General features: G+C 41.6%; 1 protein-coding gene across 1 annotated transcript; it reads left to right on the top strand.

Annotated features, from left to right (window-relative positions):
- The first annotated feature begins 1,051 nt into the window (after positions 1 to 1,051).
- On the top strand, positions 1,052 to 7,702 carry LOC143923906 (tubulin alpha-1A chain-like). Its single transcript, XM_077447852.1, has 4 exons — positions 1,052 to 1,216; positions 3,074 to 3,296; positions 3,404 to 3,552; positions 6,676 to 7,702. Exons 1-4 carry the CDS (start codon positions 1,214 to 1,216, stop codon positions 7,654 to 7,656), a joined length of 1,356 nt encoding a protein of 451 aa, XP_077303978.1. The 5' UTR covers positions 1,052 to 1,213; the 3' UTR covers positions 7,657 to 7,702.
- The last annotated feature ends 5,780 nt before the right edge of the window (positions 7,703 to 13,482 follow it).

Here is a 13,482-nt window from a genome sequence, read left to right as displayed (position 1 = left end):
GTCTAAAGAGAAAGGTGGTCATTTCTTCACCCTTTTCTAGGTGAGTCAAAAAGAAAATGATGAGTACTGGAAAATGATCTATTACTGTCTATGATATTAATAAAATGTGTTCTAATGCCACTTACACGCGACCGGACTTTCCGGCAGACTAGGACCGACGGACTTTCCAAATGAACGGACTTGGACACACACAATCACACCAAAGTCCGACAGATTCAAACGTGATGACATACGACCGGACTAGAATAAGGAAGTTCATAGCCAGTAGCCAATAGCTGCCCTAGTCTCGGTTTTCTTCCTTGGGACTAGCATACAGACGAACAGATTTCCTGATAGGAACTGGGTCCGGCGGAAAAAGTTGAAACATGTTCTATTTCTAAAGTCTGTCTGATTTTTAGACAGCAAAGGTCCAAGGAAGCCCACACACGATCGAATTGTCCGTCGGACCTTGGCTGACGAAAAGTCCGGTCGTGTGCACACGGTATAAGTGTTTTTTTTTTTTTATTATTATTTTAAGGTATAGAACATGAAAAAAATAAATTTTGTTGTAAAACAACTGCCAGTTTAAACATAATTTCGCCATAAAAAAAAAAGAAAAAATAGGAAAAGGATCTGTGTTCTCATAAAACAAAAAAAAAAAAAACCCTCCTGATTGCAATTAAATATTTAGAAATTAATAAAGAAAAAGAAAAACAGAAAATGCGCGCCCAGCATTAATGAACAGTTTAAAAACCTTTAGTTGTGTCCACAGCTCAGAGTGACAGAAGTGATCTCAGTGTATTTTTAATATTTATAATTAAATAGTTAAAAAGAAAGTGTAACAGTAAATATTGTGTTTCTTCTTTCCTGTTTATCATCACATATGTAACATTCTCTTCAATGTTCCCAGTAATCTCCCCTCCATATCTGCCCTCTTCCCTCCTTCATTTCCCTCCCTATCTCCCTCCATGTGATGAGCTGTGCCCCCTCTCTCTGTACCTGGTAACAGTTGTGTTGTGCTGAGTGCAGCCACTCCCAGGCAGGATTGTGTTCTCTCCACAACACACAATGGTGTCACCTGCCCCAGGCTCCCTCCGCCTCCCTCCTGTTACTAAGGACGCTGATGTCACCAACCCCTATATATATGGAGGGGAGGAGAGAGAGGGGACAGTGACCACTCCACACCGAACACCTAACCCATCGGAACCCGGAGAGATCAACTTTATTCAGCATCATGGTGAGCGACCGACTGCACTATACATTCCCCTATGTGTGACCGCACTCTGCTATCCTATACAGTCCTCTATGTGTGACCGCACTCTGCAATCGTATACATTCCCCTATGTGTGACTGAACTCTGCCATCCTATACATTCCTCTATGTGTGACTGCACTCTGCCATCCTATACATTCCTCTATGTGTGACTGCACTCTGCCATCCTATACATTCCTCTATGTGTGACCCACTCTGCTTTCCTATACATTCCTCTATGTGTGACCGCACTCTGCTATCCTATACATTCCTCTATGTGTGACTGCACTCTGATATCTTATCCTATGCATCCCCCTATGTGTGACTGCACTCTGCAATCCTATACACTCCCCCCCTCCATGTATGACCGCACTCTGCAATCTTATCCTATAGATCTTTCTATGTGTGACCGCACTCTGCCATCGTATACATCCCCCTATGTGTGACTGCACTCTGCATCCTATACATTCCTCTATGTATGACCGCACTCTGCCATCCTATACATCTCCCTTTGTGTGACTGCACTCTGCCATCTATAAATCCCTCTATGGGTGACCACATTCTGCCATCCTATACATCCCCCTATGTGTGACTGCACTCTGCACTCACACATTATATGTATTTTTTTTTTTTAGCAGAGACCCTAGAGACCCTAGAGAATAAAATGTCGATTGTTGCAATTTTTTCTGTCCCACGGTATTTGTGCAGCAGTTTTTCAAATGCAATTTCTTTGGAAAAAATCCTTTTAATGTATTTTAATGCAAAAAAACACAATATATAACCCATTATTTTGGTAGAATTTAAAAGATGATGTTACGCTGAGTAAACAGATACCTAACATATCACGCTTTAAGATTCTGCACGCGCGTGGAATGGCGACAAACTACTTGAAAATCTCCATAGACAACGCTTTAAAGTATTTACAGTTGATCAGTTTAGAGTTACAGAGGAGGTTCAGTGCTAGAATTATTACTCTTGCTCTAATGTTCACAGCGATACCCCACATGTGGTGCAAATACCATTTACATATGCGTGTGCAACTTACGTATGCGTTTGCTTCTGTGCGTGAGTACGGAGGGATGGGGGCGCTTTATATATTTTTTCTTGTTTATTGCATTTTTTTCCCCTTTCATTTTTTCATGCTTTTTGATCACTTTTATTCCTATTATAAGGACTGTAAACATCCCTTGCAATATAATTAAGGGGTGATAGGTCATCTTTATGGAGAGATCTGGGGTCAATAAGACCTCAAATTTCTCCTCTACCTTTAAAAGCAAAAGATCAAAAAAAAATAAAAAAAGTTTACTTCTGCCCTTATCTGGAAGTGATGTCATGATGTCACTTCAGTTCTCCAAGATCATAGAGGCAATCAGAGGATATCTGGTCTCTGGTAACCTCTATAGAAAGCCATGAAAACCATCGGTAACACCGGCGAGCGGTGGTGGTGGGGGGGGGGGGACCCCTCCCGCTGCTTCTGAAAGTGATCCAGCAAGTAATTAGCCACTCTGACTACTTTCATGAGAAAAAAAGAAATACCGGGGTTATGGCTGATGTCTTATACATGGTGCATGTGACTGCATTTTGCCAAACTGCGTATTCCTGTATGGTACTGTGCTCCACCAGTCTATACATAACTGTGTGACTATACACTCTGCCTGTCTGCACATCCCTGTGAGTGACTGTACTTTGCCAATCTATACATCCTCCTATGTGTGACTGTGCTCTGCTGATCTTTACATTCCCATATGTGCCCTGCCCTCTACCAGTCTATACATCCTGACCCTGTGTGTGCCTGCACTGCTCTGTCCTAATCCTAACTGCCTATACCATTTACCCCACACAGAGGGAATGCATCTCAGTCCACATTGGCCAAGCTGGTGTCCAGATGGGCAATGCCTGCTGGGAGCTGTACTGCCTGGAACATGGCATCCAGCCGGACGGACAGATGCCCAGTGACAAAACCATCGGAGGAGGAGACGACTCCTTCAACACCTTCTTCAGTGAAACCGGGGCTGGAAAACACGTCCCCCGCGCTGTCTTTGTGGACCTGGAGCCCACTGTGATTGGTGAGTAGATCGCATGTTATGTTGTGTGATTAAAAAGTGTGTGAGATGTCCACCAAGTTTTGTCACCTGTAGCAACTTTCTGACCTATTGCCATCACATTTCTATAGATGAGGTGAGGACAGGAACCTACCGGCAACTTTTCCACCCTGAGCAACTCATCACTGGCAAGGAAGATGCCGCCAACAACTATGCCCGAGGTCACTACACCATTGGCAAAGAGATCATCGACCTGGTGCTGGACAGGGTCCGCAAATTGGTGAGTGGTTTCTGACCTAGACCTATGTGGATTACACCAGTGTTTTTCAACCTTTTTTTTTTCGCCAAGGCACCCTTTAGAATCGCAAACAATCCCGGGGCACACGAGCCTGAGGGCTCGTTCACACTCGGAGGTGCATCTGAGCACATATGCTTCTTTTTGCGTTCCCCTGCTAGCACAACTCCACCAAATCCTCCCTCGTAGCACCACCCTTCCCACCTAAATCCTCCTCCTAGCACAACCCCCCCACAAACACACACACCCAAATCCCCCTCCTAGCACAAACCGCCACAAATCCCCCCTCCTAGCACAACCCCCCCACCTTCTCCCAAATCCCCCAAATAGCACAATTACCCCTCAAATCCCCCCTCTTACTAGCATTAGTGCCATCAGTTTATTCGATCCAGAAGTGACAGAAAACCAATCACGTGAGGAGAATTCACCTCTTAGATGGTTGTCACTGGAACAGGTGTCCCCATTGGAAGGTTTAAAGTGGTTATGCATTACGGTAAAAAAACCTTCTGTACTACAGGATGCCCCTTCTCAAGTGAGACTGTTTCTTGGACATCAGGCGCTCCTCTCCAATCACCCAATTGTATCAGTAGGAGGAAAGGTGCCCCAAAGGCCAGATAAAGGCAAGCAAAGGGTTCCAGTTTGGAGACGACTGTTTTAGGACAGGGGTCTCCATACTTTCTAAACAAATGGCCATTATTTTGGCCTTCAGACTTTAGGGATGCCAGACTGTGGCCAACAGAAATTTTCCTGGTATCAGTGGGAGTAAACATCACATTGGTATTAAGTGGAGGAATAGCGTCCTATTGTTGGTATCATTGGGAATAATAGTGCCCCATAGTTGGTGTCAGTGGGAGAAATGGTGCCCCATTGTTGGTGTCAATTGGAAAAATGATGCCCAATTGCTACTGTCAGTTGTCAGAATAGTGTCTCATATCAGTAGGAGGAATAGTGCCCCAAGGGCTGAATAAAGGCAAGCAAAGGACCGCATGCGACCACAGAGACGCAGTTTGGAGACCACTGTTCTAGGAGATAAAAACACAAAAGTTCAATTATTTCATCCATAGTGTAGGGACATCTCTAAAAAGTCCTGAGCCATAATTAGTCACCTGATACATTTTCCTCTAAAATTTTAAAAGCATTAGAATTTGATACAGAGTATATTTCTACAAGGTTTGTGCTATTCTCTTGTAACATATAACTATGTACAGAGGAGGCAGACAGCTAGGCTTGCACCTCTCTGCTCCTCTTTGTACTCTTGTTTATATGAATGTAGACCCACCAATATGATTATTATATATTCAATTATATTTATTACATTTTTATACATATAAAAACAAAAACATTCCATTTCAAGACCATATAAAATATATATAGGCATATACATACACATTCATAATCCACAAAACATAAATCACAATTGACACAAACATAATATACTCCATCATGTTGAATATATTCGACCTAACCCCTCCGTCCAACCCTCCAGTCCCCCCCCCCTTCGGGAAAAGAGAGAGAGAGAAAAAAAATAAACAAACCACACCCCCACCTATTCCATTCAGAGGTGTTATCCTTTATACTTGTGATAAGTGCTCTAGTCCCCTTCCTATGATATTAAGTACTTAGTGAGTGCCGTTCCTTCTTACATGAATAAAACGTGACATATCCCATTTCTTTATTGATTCATAAGGAGGAGAAATTCTCAACTCTTTACCCCTGGTGAAAATCCCTCCTTGAAAGTGCGTATTTCCGTAAAAGAAGAAAAGAGATAGAAAAGAAAAGAAAAGAAAAAAAAAAGGGGGAATTTACCTAGTGTTTAATTCTCTAAGTGACTTCCTTCTCAATACAATAAAACTGTGAATTTCCCGATCCCTCTTTATTCATTTTTAATGAGGGGAAATTCTCGTCTGTTAACTTCCAGCGAAAATTTCTCCCAATAAAGTGAACCCACTTATTGTGTACCAACAATAAAAAAAAAGGGGGGGGAATAGATGGGGAGCGGCGGATCACATAGTTATTTCCCATACAGTTCACGTAAACCTGGGTTTGTCTAAATTCCAACCAACTCCTCCAAGTACTAGCAAATTGTATTTCTGAGTTATTTTGCAAATGTATTACCTCTTCCATTAACCTAATTTTGTCTACCTCCCTAAACCAATCCTTTATCGTTGGGACTGCGCTTGACTTCCATTGTTTCGGGATTAATGCCTTTGCTGTGTTCAGCAGAAATGTAATAATTTTTGATCTGTATTTCTTCCTTGGCACCCCTGTTCCATGGAACAGGCATTGCCAGGGATCAAGTCCAATTTCATTCCCGCTAATCTTCTTTATCCAATCAAGTACTTCCCTCCAATAAGGTTGTATTAGGGGACACTGCCACCATATGTGTGCATGCGTTCTGATCTCCCCACATTCCCTCCAACATAGAGGGGATAAGTCTGGACTGATTTTGTGCAATTTTATTGGGACATAATACCACTTAATAAATAATTTATAGTTAATTTCCTTCATCCCTGTGTCCATTGAAGATGCGTGAACATAGTCCAATATTTTACTTCTAATTGTTTCAGGCACTAACTGGTTTAGTTCCAGTACCTACCCCTCCAAAGGACACGGGGATTCTCAATCTGGGGACCTCATCAGCATCTTGTAAACATTTGAAATCCCCTGTCTATTTATTCCCCCTTGATTGACTAATATTTGCCATGAATTTAGCTCGCTAACTGAGCAGAGGGGTTTTGGGAGAGATTCTACAAAATGTTGAAGTTGTCTATATCTTCAGTTATTCCATGATGTTCCTCCATATTTTCCTCGTAGTTCGGATAGTGAGCAAAGGATTTTTCCCTTCAGGACGTCTTTTAACATAAGATAGTCTGAAGAGGTCCATTTTAAATAAAGTTTAATATCCTTACCTGGCCCCAATATGATTATTGCCTGCCCCCCCTTGTGTGTTGAAGTGGCCTTGCATCCTTCTCTTATTATTAATGACAGACAGACTCAGAAACTATATATTAGCTAGGTGAACATAGCATGATAATCAAGAGTATCAATACTATAAGCATTATCTTAAGAGAAAAGTTATCGAACCCTGTGTTTTTTGCTTTTTCTCAGGCTGACCAGTGCACCGGTCTCCAGGGATTCCTCATCTTCCACAGTTTCGGTGGTGGCACTGGCTCTGGTTTCACCTCCCTCTTGATGGAACGTCTGTCTGTTGACTATGGAAAGAAGTCCAAGCTGGAATTCGCCATCTACCCAGCTCCTCAGATCTCCACAGCTGTGGTTGAGCCCTACAACGCCATCCTCACCACCCACACTACCCTGGAGCACTCAGACTGTGCTTTCATGGTGGACAACGAAGCCATTTATGACATCTGCCGCAGAAACCTGGACATCGAACGCCCAACCTACACCAACTTGAACCGTCTGATTGGCCAGATTGTGTCTTCCATCACCGCCTCCCTTAGGTTTGATGGAGCTCTGAATGTGGACTTGACAGAGTTCCAGACCAACCTGGTGCCCTACCCCCGTATCCACTTCCCGCTGGCCACCTATGCCCCTGTAATCTCTGCAGAGAAAGCTTACCATGAGCAGCTCTCTGTGTCTGAGATCACCAATGCTTGCTTTGAGCCAGCCAACCAGATGGTGAAATGTGACCCCAGACATGGTAAATACATGGCTTGCTGCCTTCTGTACCGTGGTGATGTGGTGCCCAAAGATGTCAATGCTGCTATTGCCACCATCAAGACCAAACGCACCATTCAGTTTGTGGACTGGTGCCCAACTGGATTCAAGGTTGGTATCAACTACCAGCCACCAACTGTGGTTCCTGGTGGAGACCTGGCTAAGGTGCAGCGAGCCGTGTGCATGTTGAGCAATACCACAGCCATTGCTGAGGCCTGGGCTCGCCTGGACCACAAGTTTGATCTGATGTATGCCAAGCGTGCCTTTGTGCACTGGTACGTGGGTGAGGGTATGGAGGAAGGAGAGTTCTCTGAGGCTCGGGAGGACATGGCCGCCCTGGAGAAGGATTATGAAGAGGTTGCAACTGACAGCGTTGAAGGAGAGGGTGAAGAGGAGGGAGAAGAGTATTAAATTACTGTATAATAATACTGAAATAAAGTCTATTTTTATGAAAAAATTATTGCTTTATGTATTTTTAGTGTTATTGTGATTTTGTGCTTTATTAGAATTCAGGAAAAGTACAAAAATCAGCACTATGTTTATGTTTCTTATGTAAACACAACTCAATAGAAACAAAATAATATTTGCATGGTTCACAGCAACTAATCATATTTACATTTTCAGATTTTAATTGCCAGATGGTATATGAAAGTTTAAAACGTAGGCGCCTATTATGTGTAGAGGGAAAATTAGGTGTCCTTTGCAACAGATTTGTTCTAGGTCTAAATGCCTTAAATTAAGGTATTGAAACAAGAGGATTAGCATGACAGTCAGGAAAATAGCTTTTTTGGGTCCGCACTCCTTCAGTAGCCAAATGGGCTCCCAATTCTCCTTTTAAACTATCAAATAAATATAAAAAAACAACAAAATCCTATCAGCGAAAATAAATGGTGAGAAGAAAAAAAAATTATATATATATATATATATATATATATATATATATATATATATATACATATACACACATATACATATACACACACACACACACACACACACACATATATACATATATATATATATATATATATACACACAAAAATATATATAAAAATAATAAATATCGGTGGGTGATATCACAGAAATACCCCCCACCTGGCTGCTGCTAACACAGATACTATGTTCACTTCACATAAATGATATAAATAACAATTCAATGCCTAAATAACAAACTGAAATTGCTGAATGTTAGTGCTCACAAGAATAAGCGATCAACTTGCAAAAAATAGCAAGATACAAGGTGCACAATCAGTTATTCAAATAAAGGGGATTATAAACCCCCCCCCCCCCCCCACCCTAAAAGTGTTCCCTACATTGGAATAATACACAATAGAAAACATTGAAATAATAACACAAATAAAGTAACATGAAAATTCAATGTGGTATAAAGTCCATAGCAGTCCTCAATATCTTCCAAATGAAAATACACCAATCAGTGCAAATAATTCTAAAGTGCAGGTGCTCTCCTCCACCTCAGTGTCCTAGCCGCTCACCTCAAATTCTGAGCCCTGTTTCACCAGTAGGTCAGAAATAACAGACTCCCTCTCAGGGATACAAAAGGATCAGCCGGGCGTGAAGCTCCTATTTCATCTGTGCAGCCAAAGGCTGATTGCCTGGCTACCAACCAGTAGGATAATCCCTCAAATGGATCCAGTGAACATAGGAGTAAAACAAAACAAATATAGTGCTCTCTGTATACCAAAGGGTTTATTTAAGCAATAAAACATTAAAACTTTACTCACAAACCAAGCACTTTAGCAGTGCTGGCTCAGGATGCATAAAACAACAAGATGCTCGTGGGATGATGTCACCACTGCGACTCCTCCCCCTATACGCGTTACGTAAAATTGGCATGACTTCTTCAGTAAGGAACCCCTGATATTTGCGCTGATTGATATATTTTCGTTTGGAAGATATTGAGGACTGCTATGTACTTTATATCACATTGAATTTTCATGTTACTTTATTTGTGTTATTATTTGAATGTTTTCTATTGTGTATTATTCCAACATAGGAAACACTGTTGGAGAAGGAGAGTTTATAATCCTCTTTATCTGAATAATTGATTGTGCACCTTTTATCTTGGTATTTTTTGCAAGTTGATCACTTATTCTTGTGAGCATTAACATTCAGCAATTTCAGTTTGTTATTTAGGCAGTGCAGCACTGTTTTGTTATTTATTAATAAATATTTATCTAATAAATATACAATCCCCACTCTTCTCCCACTTCTTTCTGCAACATTTGCAGGGTGGATCAGAGTGATACTCTGGGCTGGCCAATCAGAATTGCTCTGATCCTTCCCGGAAGCACTGCAAAAAGAAGAGAGAGAAGAGCAGGGGTTTCAAATCCCTGAACCACTACACACCCATGGAGGTAAGTACAGCAAGGACCGGAGTGGGGGAGGGTGTATGGAGTTAGTTCACATTTTTCTGAAAAGGTGAATTACACTTCAATGAAACCTTAGGGTTTTACAGAAGAGAACAGCTGACACTCTAGTGCAAAGCACAATTTAAAGTGTTACTAAACCCACAACAGTAAAATCGGTCTGTATATGCAGTAAAGCGTGCTTGTTATACTCACTGTGGAACCAAAGGGGTTAATCCTCTGCATTGTGTAAAAAGGCTGTTTGATCCTGCCTTCTCTGATCCTTCCCTTCTTCCACTGTCCCCAATCCATCTGCTGATAGAACAGAGCCCTAGGGGCACTCTGCACATGCTCAGTTTGATGTGCATTGCTAGAGATTTTTTTTTTGGGAGAGTGCATGTGATCAGCACTGTCCAGACAGAGGGTCAGGGGTCCTGCAGCCTCATAGGACAGTCAGAGGAGAATGAAAACTCCTGCTACAAGCTTTAATCAGACACTGATAGAAGTCACAAGACTGCTATATACGGCTGATGAGAAAAGGTATTTAGCAGTTTATATTTAATAAAATAATTGCATTTCCATGTTCTGTGTACTGTGGGAGACCAGATATAGTGAATGCAGGATCCTGGGTTTAGTAACATGCTAAGCACTGCTTTACATACACTAAGAAATTAAAGCTGAACTCCAGCTCACACTTCATAGTCAGTTACAGCAAACAGTTTTTTTCCTTTTGATATAAATCATTGTAAGCACCCCTGTCAGTGTTAAATGGTTCATCTCATTCATGTAAACTGATACATTCTGTTGGAGAGTTTGTGCTTTTAAAAAGCAACAGACTTGCTGGCTGGATTACCAGATGAAAACAGAAGAAAGCATAAGAAAAGAAAACAAATGCAGCAAAGACATCTAAGAATTAGTAAACTGCAATTAACGCATTAAAAAAACGCACAAATATGTGTAAAAAACACAAAATTCACCACAAACAGCCTTGCAGAAATGGATCAAGAGCAAACTGCATGGGTGTGAACCAAGCCTTAAGAGGCTTTCCACTTTAGGAAACAATATAATGGCACGTACACACGATCGGAATTTCGGCCAGCAAAAGACAGATGAGAGCTTTTCATCAAAAAATGCGACCGTGTGTATGCTCCATCGGAATTTAGCTGTCCAAATTTCTGCCAGAAAAAAATTGATAGCATGTTCTCAATTTTCCAAACGGAAAAACTTTCTATCGGAAATTCCGATCGTGCATATGCGATTCCGACACGCCAAAAATCACGCATGCTCAGATTCAACTACGAGACGGAAGCTATTGGCTACTGGCTATTGAACTTCCTTTTTCTAGTCCCGTCATATGTGTTGGACATCACTGCGTTCTAAACGATCGGAATTTGGTGTGACCGTGTGTAGGCAAGACAGCTTGAGTGGAATTCTGTCGGGAAAACCATCAGAGCTTTTCCGAACTCCGATCGTGTGTACGTGGCATTAGGGTGTAAAGGAAAATTATAATCAATCTTTGATTTCCACCATCCGGCTAACTGAGGCTTTACTTTAAAAGAGGAGCCAATGACAGTAATTGAGTCTAAAGCGGAACTAAACTTTCTCAATCACCATTACCTATTATTAATTATTATTTTTTAATTTTTTCATATTTAATTATATTTTTATTTAAAAAAAAAAAAAAACACTTTCCATTGAAATCTATAGACAAAAAAAAAATAACGATAATAATAAAAACAACAACACATCTAACAAAAAAAAAAGAAAGAAAAAAGGAAAAAGGGAAAGGAAAACAGGAGGGATATTACTAGAAAGCTAATTCAAAGGCATAATAAACAGATTATAAAAAATGGTATAATGAATGCGCCAACCTGACAAATGAACAGCCAACACAACAATAAGACTAATTGTAAGGAGATATGTAGAGTAAATGTGTAGCACTAAGGCTGGGTTCACACTGCTGCGGGGGGAGATCCGGATGTGATTCGCACCGCAAATCACATCCGATCTCCGTAGCGATGCGAGTTCAGCCATACAGATAGTATGGCTGAATTCGCATCGCTCCCGCAGCAAACTCGCACGGGACCCTTTTTTTGGTCCGCAACAGAATCGGATCGCATGGGGGTTCACACCATGCGATCCGATTCCTGTGCGAGTCGGCAGATCGCACTGCGATATGCGGACGGATCTGGGGGTGTCATTAACATATCATTGACACTCCCAGCCGTCCGCATAGGGCAGTGTGAACTGCCGGCGGGAGTCATGCGATGCGGGAAAACGCTGCGGATTTGCGGCGTTCCCGCATCGCAGCAGTGTGAACCCAGCCTAAAAGGATATCTTGATCGTGGTCACCTGATACTAGTGATAGACAGGTAGCATCTGTAAACACAGTGACGTATCACTGGTGTGCAATAATGAAGTTATATGCAACTAAAAATAGTGAGCATATAAATATAGGTGATAAACCCATATGCGATCCCAAATTGCAAATTATCATGTCAAAAGTGTATAGACACTAAAAGGGTAAAAAAGTGTAAAAAAGGAAAATGAAAATGGACAGGTGATCATATACTGGCACATCATCAGTGTCTCTCACTAATTGCAAAAAGTAATACAATATAGTGACATAAATAAATAATGTGCAAATGAGTATATCTTAAATGTAAACCGCACAAGCATACATATGAGGTAAAATGTTCATAATACATACACAGTGGTGTGAATGAATGAAAAATAATAAAGGTGAAAACAAACAATAGAAATCCACCACAAAAAAGTTAAGACAACATAAGTCTATGTAAATATAACGCCACAACAGACATTCAAAGTGGTCTTAGCCCTTGTACACACGGTCGGAGATTCCGACGGAATGTGTCCTATCGGACCGTTTTGTCGGATCATCCGACTGTGTGTGGTCTCCATCGGACTGTTTCCATCGGAGTATACGACGGACCCAGTTTTCCAACTTGTCTGTAAAATTTTCCAACAAAATGCTCCGATCGGACATACTCCGACCATGTGTAGCCTACTCCGACGGACAAAGTGCCACGCATGCTCAAATCAAATTCCTAGACCAAAGCTATTGGCTACTAGCCTGAACGTAGTCCCGTCGTAACGAAATAACGTCATCACGTTATGTACAATCGGATTTTCTGACAACTTTGTCCGACCGTGTGTATGCAACAGTTTCGGACAAAATCCGTCGGACAAAATCCAACGGATTTGGTTGTCAGAATGTCCGACCGTGTGTACAAGGGCTTAGAGGCAATGGTTGTGCTTCGTGCAGATGTCTAATGATCTTAGAAGTAACCAAAATGATCAGCCGTTCTGACAACACACAGGATTGTGCCTCCACCTTCTGGGAATGGGTGGATTCAGTACTCTTTCCCTGAATAGTGGATCCACACGCCAGCGGTGGTGAATCAAACAGGCATAGACAAGGATGCAGCAGGCATGAACCAAACTCCAAGGACGAGGCACTCCAACTCCATCTCTGGTGACCGATAGGAATCCAGCGTATGTCTCACCAGCCACGCTTCTCCAAACAATGATGATTGCGGTATAAAATAGAAAAAGGGCCTCCACATAGTGTACATCAAAAATGATGGGGTTTATTTAAGTAAAAAGTCCAACATCCAGACAAATGGGTACTATAAATGTGGTTCAATTGAACACTGGTGTGGTAAAAGTAGCTTGACAAGGGTAATAACCCTACGCGTTTCGTCCACAAGGACTTCAACTGGGGTGTACAAATGGCAGCCACGACTGCACTTCTATATTAGAACTGTAATTTCTAAATTGAATAAACTGTCACCCTGTTTGGCCAACGTGGAATTTCACATCCGGGAAGCATGCGTTCCAAACCTCGTAA

The sequence above is a fragment of the Lithobates pipiens genome, unplaced genomic scaffold (genome assembly GCF_037356315.1).
Source record: "Lithobates pipiens isolate NorthernLeopardFrog02 unplaced genomic scaffold, aLitPip1_a1.2 Scaffold_22, whole genome shotgun sequence".
NCBI lineage: Eukaryota > Metazoa > Chordata > Amphibia > Anura > Ranidae > Lithobates > Lithobates pipiens.
This window is presented reverse-complemented; position numbering and strand designations above follow the sequence as displayed.